General features: G+C 37.9%; 1 protein-coding gene across 1 annotated transcript; it reads left to right on the top strand.

Annotated features, from left to right (window-relative positions):
• The first annotated feature begins 884 nt into the window (after positions 1-884).
• Positions 885-4,042, top strand: LOC117550054 (putative N-acetyltransferase 8B). Its single transcript, XM_034222348.1, has 2 exons — positions 885-947; positions 3,198-4,042. The coding sequence occupies exon 2, from the start codon at positions 3,210-3,212 to the stop codon at positions 3,873-3,875; it is 666 nt and encodes a 221-aa protein (XP_034078239.1). The 5' UTR covers positions 885-947; positions 3,198-3,209; the 3' UTR covers positions 3,876-4,042.
• Positions 4,043-8,359: the final 4,317 nt, after the last annotated feature.

Here is an 8,359-nt window from a genome sequence, read left to right on the forward strand (position 1 = left end):
CAGAATAAGACACAAAATAAAATGAATAATAATAAATAAGGATCTGCAATATTAATGAAACCTACATGTCAAACAGAAACTGAACCAGTGTATACATAAGATTATTTCACTTACTACGATTTTACAGGTGAATTTATATAGTTTATTTTACCCAACAAACAATTTGTGTGTTTTATATATTCGTCACACGGAAGTTAAAGGAAAAAATAACACACAAAAAAAAACATTTTTAATTTCTCAATCAAGAAAATGTGTTTAATTTAATTGGGAGGATATGCCCATAAACTGAATAACCAAAATAATGAAATGTCACCCTTTCAATTAATCAATCAATCAATGTTTATTTATATAGTCCAATATCACAAATGTTACATTTGTCTCAGTGGACTTCACAGTTTGTACAGAATATCAGTATGACAATATGACACCCTCTGTCCTTAGACCCTCACATCGTACAAGGAAACACTTCCAGAGAAAACCCACAGTTTTAAAGTTATAGATTCATTTGCTGTGTCAGAACATAAACAAAATAGAACTCAAGAGAACAAAATAAAAAATAAACTAGTTTGGGATGTATTTAACAAAAATGATCTTCAAACAAGGTTTTACATAACTATTTTTAATGGTAAATCGATAGGTTTTTCAAAGAAACAATTTATAGTATCATACAAAAATAACACATGTCCGTCATCACGTCAACCCACTTTGTCAGTTATCTATGATTGGTTTATAATTTCGTTTTAACATTGCTATTGCTTTGTATGTCGGGGGCGGGAGATTCATGTGATTGGTTGTTGGTCGCCTTGGGCGTGAGGAATTGCCAAGCCTCAGACACGCCCAGCTTCAAGATTGTGTGATGCCTGTAGTGTAGACGGGGCGTTAATGCCAGACGGTGTTCGGTCTGCTCACCGACAAGGACCTCCACTTTCACAAGTTGACAGAGTAACGTAAGTATGGAGAACTTCACTTTTCATATAAAGTTAGTGTTATAACCAAAGCTATCCGACAAGTTACGCTTGGTGATCTTTAAGTGTGCGGCAGTAGCCTACAAATTAACAATGGGTTTCTAGAACAGATAAAATAGTTTATTGCAGGCCCGTAGCGTTACTTTCAGTTTCAATTGTTTAGTTTCTTCTAACGTGAGCTCAGTATTATATTGAAATGAATTGTTCAACTAACACGGTTATGTATGTGATGAGAGTTAGCTCGTGACATATTGTGCTAATCAATTGGTGAGTTTACAGATGGGGCTATGCTAACAGTTCAGCTGGTTCAGCTAGCTATAGGACATTTCTTATTGTACATAGGCCTACACACAAAAAAAGGGATTAGGCCTTAGGTTTAAAAAGTTACAATACATATTAAATTACATAAATATAACAAAGCACATATTACACATTACAACACTTGCAGTAGGTGGACACCTGATGTGTTAATGTGAATGCTTGTAACTAAAACAGCATTTGTAAACTAGGTTATTCTGGCCTGTTAATCATATGGAATACTTGGGTTTTGTATTGCTGTATATGTTGTGGTTTTCTTCTTCTTGACATTTCAGTAAGTGAATACCGGCTTTTGTAAAAATACTGTGGATATTCTTATTCCATATACTGTTTTAAACTTAAATAGAGCATATTCAGTTTCTTGTTAAAGGACAGAGGACACCTTTTTGATACAAAGTATCTTAGTTTCCTTTCTAAGGTTACATTGTTGTGTTTTCTTACACATCTTATTGATATTTATTTCACATATGGTGCATCACATTTGATATTCAGGTAATCCAAAAGTAATTGAAAGTAGTCAGGTTACATTACTGTTTGATTGTGATACTTAGGTCAAAGCAGCGTTCAGTTATTATGCTCCAAATATCTGGAACAAACTCCCAGAAACCTGCAGGTCCGCTGCAACTCTGACTACTTTTAAATCCAGGCTGAAGACTTTTCTTTTTGTCGCTGCTTTTAATTGAACTATTCATATCTTAGACTGCACTGTAACTTTTATCCATGTACTTTTTTCTTTTAATGTTTAATTGACAGCACTGTAACTTGTATCCATGTATTTTTTCTTTTAATGTTTATTTTATTAGCTTTTCTTTTTAATGACTGCCATTTTCTTAATCTCTTTCATTTTTTGTAAAGCACTTTGAATTGCCTTGTGTTGAAAAGTGCTATATAAATAAACTTGCCTTGCCTTGCCTTGCCTTAGGTCAGGGTACTGATAACATTTTGTAGAGGTAAGTTCTAATTGTAACAAAATGCAATTTAAAGTATCCCTCCTAAACCTTATTTAGTCAGCAGACTACTGTACAGACTACTGTACTCGTACAACATAGCAATTAAAAACGTAGTCACCAATACAGCTAGTCTCTTATTAATAACACTGTCAGTGAGGTCATTACATGTTATTACAAGAAACTTTAACACAGCACAATGTTATGTTTAAAAAAAACAGCTACCAGCTTGGAAGCAAAACAGCTGGACAAATACCTAGCTACATTTAATACATATTTTGCTGATCTGGTAATGTAGTGATAATAATAAATAATAATAATACATTATTTTTAAGATAGATAGATATAAACTTTATTTATCCCAAATTGGGAAATGATTTTGTTCCAGAAGTAGGCTACTGTCAAGCATTACACAAGTTAAAAGGGAAAGTATAGTAAGAATACAAATGAACACTAGCATTAAGTATACACACATTCACAATATAAAATACTGTTGAGTACTCTATACTACGATATACAGTCTAGGGCCTAAGCTACAGGAATATATAGAAATATACTTTAGAGTTTCATCTAGAAAAAGACAGAAATTATTGTCCATCTGAATTTACCAGAGGCCAAGGTGAGTTCTTACTGAAGCTTGTTCTGCCTCATATCCAATATACTCTACTATACATACACAATGTAAAACCAAAAAATAGCCTTCTCACATTAAGAAGCTACAACAAGTGAATATTTTTTAATTGAATATTTTTCCAAAAAAGGGGGTAATAAAGTGTAATTGGAAAAGTTGAATATTTTACTCATCATTGCAACTCTTAATATGTTTAGCATCTACATCAGTAAAGCACTAATAACAAGCAATGTATACACAATTTAAAACGACATTATATTGGCTCCCAAAATGAACACACTCAAATACATTTTTGTCAGATTTCATGTGTAAATCCTTCATTTTATTTTATTCTAGTTCCTTCCAGTCATGAAGCTGCTGATCCGCCAGTATCGTCCCTCAGACCAGGACACAGTGCTCCACCTGTTTAGCGTAGGCATCAACGAGCACATTGGTCCGTGTTTTCGAACCGCCATGACCAGCTCTCTCCATCTCTCCATCGCCCTGGCTCTGTGTGTCGCTGGCTACCTGCTCGGCTCCGTGTTAGGGTCGGTGGTGTTACCAGGATTCTGGGTGGGCCTCGTTTACTTCTGCTGTCATGAGGTATACGCCAGCTTCCTTAGGGAGAAACTCCGGACAGACATGCAGGACATCCCGGGTAACTATCTGAGCAGAGTGGATGATTGTTTCTGGGTAGCGGAGGCTGAGGTGGATGGGAGGACCCAGATCATGGGAATGGTGGCTGTAGTGGCCAAACAAAGTGGGGAAGAAAGATACGGGGAACTGTTCAGGATGATTATCTCTCCATCGTGCAGGAGGATGGGCCTAGGCTTCAAGCTGGCTCAGACTGTGGTTGATTTCTGTAAGGAGCAAGGCTTCTCCAAGGTCGTGCTGCAGACCAGCTCCATTCATACCGCTGCTGTGTCGCTGTACGAGAAGCTGGGCTTCAGCCATGTCAGGTCACACACATATTCTAATTATTGGGTAGTAGTACTGGCCAAGATCTCTGTTTTAATAATGGAAAAACACCTGTAGTGCTGAAATGAGCCTGATGAGCACAGCAATGTTGCTGGTATGCTCCTCTGTATCAGTGGATGAAGCTTTAGCACCAATAATACTTTCACTGGAATCCTATGTCTCAAAACACATTTTTCAATATCAAGTCTCAGAGTAAAGATTGATTGATTGATTGAAAAGTTTATTAACAGCTTGTATATTGGGTACAGTACAGTACAGCTCAAAACATACAATTGTTAAGGGGATGCAGACCAGAGAAAGACTTTCGTCTTGTTTACATCAGGGTCCCCCATTTCCAATTCATCATGTCATTTAAGACATATAAGACATATTTGACATACAGATGGCTTATTTACAATTTACATACAGGTGGTTTTTTTACATACAGATTGCTTGTTTACAATTTTCATTTTAGATTTCGTTCTAATACATCCTAACCGGACATTTAAGACATACCAAGTCTACAGATATACAGTTAGTAACAGAGTCTAAAATGCGAGTATATACATAGATGGGGGGGGGGGAAGCTGTCCATTGAACGACAGGTTGAGATTTGTACCATTACCGGGGCCAGTTTTGCAATGCTCTCCCCCGAAGGTGCTCTTTAAGAGAGGTTTTGAAGGTAAGTATAGTTTTACTTTCCTTTACAGTTGTGGGAAGAGCGTTCCACCTTGATGTGGCATAATTGCGAAACGTGTATTCCCCCTTTTTTGTGCCAAATCTGGGTTTCACATGATTTGTGGAGCTCCCTCTGGTGTTATGATCATGGTATTCCTTGACCTTTGGGAATAATTTTGACATGTACATGGTGTAGAGTTATATTTGTATTTATTCATGTTAGCAAACTATGGATAAGCTTAAAATGGGAATAATTTGGGTGAAACTGTGAGCTGGATTTGGGGCCTGTTGACATGTGTTTTTGAGGACAAAGGAAGATGGGGGAAGGTGAGAGCATGTCTTGATTTGCATTCAACTTATCTAGCTACAGTGGTTGGGGAAACCTAAGGTCGGAGGTGTCTGTGATATTTGGGCTGCCAATCAATGAGCTCCAAATGGGAGGATCTGATAACTCCTCCCATTGTCAAAGAGTATAAACAGACACACACGCGGTGTTCAGCCTCTTTCCTCTGGCTGGCTCACGTGCAGGTAAATTCGGGATCCCAGGGATTAACTGTGTTAAATTTGTACTGTATTGATTGTATTGCATTGTCATATTATCATTAAAGTAGATTATTGTTTAACGGTTATTTGGTAGCTCTGGATTCCTTCCTGTATTAACCAGCTTGATAGGGACGCGCGGAGATTTGAAAAGCGGATCAGTTTTCCCTTTAAATCTCTAACAAGTGGTGACCCTCGACGTGCCAGATATAACGAAGCTGAGGAAGAATCCAGACGACCAGTAAGTTTAAATGGAATATACAATGCATATTTTACTATGTTAGGAAAGTTATATACAAAACGTGAACGTTGATCGCCAGGTAGACGGAAAGTCCTGCGTAACGTAAATAGAGCAGTTTGGCGCTTATCTGCAGGTAGTTTATTCCTGAGTGGCGTGGAGACGGTGCAGTTTGTTTGGTTGCGAGGTTTGATTCCTGCACTACAAAACCTGGAAACTCGATATTTTAGATCGGGTCGCCGTTTAAAACTGGGGTTAAATAACAGACCAAGGCTGAAAGCTAAAAGCCAGAGGTCAGTTATATGTTAAATCGAGGGAGAGCGTTTCCCTTTGTCTGTAAACTTAATTTGAAAAGCTAACGTGGGATAAAGGGCTCTTCACGATCTGTGTTTCATCATTCGAGGTCCACTAGCCTGTTGAAATAAACATCACATTATAAAAGCTGGACAAACTGTACGGGGAATAAATCGGTGTGATTTATACCTAAAATACCTGTGTGAGCAATTGTCTGCGGACCTCTGCTGCTGCCATCTAGTGGCTGAAAGGGGGTAGCACACCCTTGACATTTTTCATTACATTACTGGCCGGTATTGAAGACGGGAAGCACGTTAATAGTAACAACGACAATAGCCCAGTATATTAATTAGAACTGATTTTGGAAAACTGGTACAAAACAATAAGGAATTGAACATTTTTTACAACGACAGCACCAGGAGATGAGTAAACTCAATAATCTGTAGAGTGTAAATACATTGTGAAAAACACATTTTACACTCGAACTGTTTGCACATCATAGACAAGGAATTTAGACAATATAAATAAATGTTCAGAAAGTAGACATAGGCCTACACTTGATTCAAATTTCATTACTGTGATCCGATTGGTGTGCTCTGCAGGTTTACTATTGTTCGAAGTAACAGTGGGATTTAAAATGAGAGAAAATATGGGGATGTTTTTGTTTTTTTTCCGTAGTGTGTGGAATATGTGATGCTGGAAACATGTAAGTATTTCAGAGTTGTGTTGGGTAAATATGTAACAATGGATGAAACAATTTTTAGAGTGAGTTTTTGTAATATCATTAGTAGACATTAATTATGTTGTTTAGATGGCATTTAACAACTAAGACAGGTGGTATGATTAGAAAGAGACAGAGTGGAAAGGGTTGGATTTATTTGACATCAGTGTGCAAGACTTCTTATAGGTTAGGTGTCCCGAGACCTGGACTCCCCCTCTGAGTTAGAAAGGCTTTGATCCCGACCCTCCAAGCAGACAAAAGACCTAACCCAACAGGAGACTCCTCCTTCTCCATCGTACAGACAGAGAACCAGAACTGAACCAACAACAACAACAAGACTACATCAAGACTGCAGCCAGAACTATCTCCACCTGTGGCATCCAGAACCAAACAGCATGCTGACATACAGAGAGATACTCTCATCAGCCCCTCAGACAGGACATGAGAGCAGAATCCGCCCTCCATAAAAACAGCAGAGAGACTGTGAAGGAGGAGTGCAACAACAGTGGCATGATGGGGCTGCAGATGTGACTGGGCCAATGGCTGCCTAAAAAAGTTACAGCATTCAACAGCTGATGGACTGAAGAGAAGACAGAATCAGAGGAGTTGGCATGGTCGATTAGAAGTGAGGAGGCCGGGGTCACGGCTTGAGAAAACCAGGGGAGGAGAAAAGGAGAACGGGAATGAGTGAGTTACACATAAACACACTTATTCACGAAACGCACATTTAAATAACTTGAATTAACTACATAAATACGTAAAGACAGAAAGATTTATTAATCAATTGGTAAATTAAAAATATCAGTAAAGAGGAAACTATTAAAGTGAAATGATAATCATCCTAAAACACACTGACAGAGTAGAACCATATTCTTCAATATTTTCATCATGTTAACAAATCATTCTTTAAGAGATTTTTATTCACGTGTGAATAAAGTAGCGATCTCATTGGTTACAATATTGATCACCATTAACAGGATAGTTTTAGGAACCACTCTATAGGACAAATATTAATAATGTTAAAGGGAGGGCTGGTGCCAAGCCACATATAAAATTCCAATCTAGAGTGTTGATTTCACCATTGTGGCATAGTTATTGACATAGGAGGGCTTTAAGATGGAAATATAAAACGACTTCGGTTTTAAATCCTTGATGAAGGAGGGAGTAATTGTTGCATGTTCGGACACCCAAGGTTCCACACACTGCTAAAAGAGTTTAACATTGTTTTTTAAGTAGACCAGAATTATAATGAGCTATGCAATGCAGAGCGACACAGATCCTAGTAATGTTTTGACTCAAGATAATAGTTATGTACACAAGTTTCTGAAATAGATCATTAGACATTTTAATACTAATTAGGTGTAAATGGATTGCAGTAGTAGTACTCGAAGGAAGTGAGTTTTGTACCAAGTTTCAGGAAAAGTGGGAGGCAGAAGTCCCAATGAAAAGTTAGAAATCGTGAATTAATCCATATATACATATTTTTGTAGACAAAGGATACTGGCCTAGGCTGAAATGTCAAAGTCTCTGCAGAGCACGACACATGGCCAAAAAAGACGGAGACCAACTGACCTTTGACCCTGACCGACAGTGTAACTTGACAAGGCACTGTGGATGACTGACTCTGGGGTGAAGCTGACCAAACTTGACATGACAACCAGACAGTGTGAGTGTGAATGAATGCCGGCATGTGATCAGTGTAACTGCATGATTCTAAAACAATAACTAACCAAGCATGTTTTTGGACTAACATATTATTTTGGAGCTCCAAGGGAAACGAGAGGTTTCCTAAAAATTCCACAAAAAGGGGAAACCGCACATGTGATATTTTCCTCTCACATGAGTTGGCGGTTTGCAAATGTAAAACTAAAATCTGAAGATTCTGTTTCTTTTAGGCCTGAAGGACGGAGAGGAACACTTCTTTTCACTGAAGTGTTCACTATGGAAATAATGATAATGATGTCAAATTGTAAATAATGTTCGTTATGTCCCTAACCAATTACCTGACAGTTTTTGTTCCCCTCCCATTACAGGGTTTTGTTACACATGATTTCATGTGTAAAAGGGGGAGTGAGTATAATGTATAAATCT

The sequence above is a fragment of the Gymnodraco acuticeps genome, unplaced genomic scaffold (genome assembly GCF_902827175.1).
Source record: "Gymnodraco acuticeps unplaced genomic scaffold, fGymAcu1.1, whole genome shotgun sequence".
NCBI lineage: Eukaryota > Metazoa > Chordata > Actinopteri > Perciformes > Bathydraconidae > Gymnodraco > Gymnodraco acuticeps.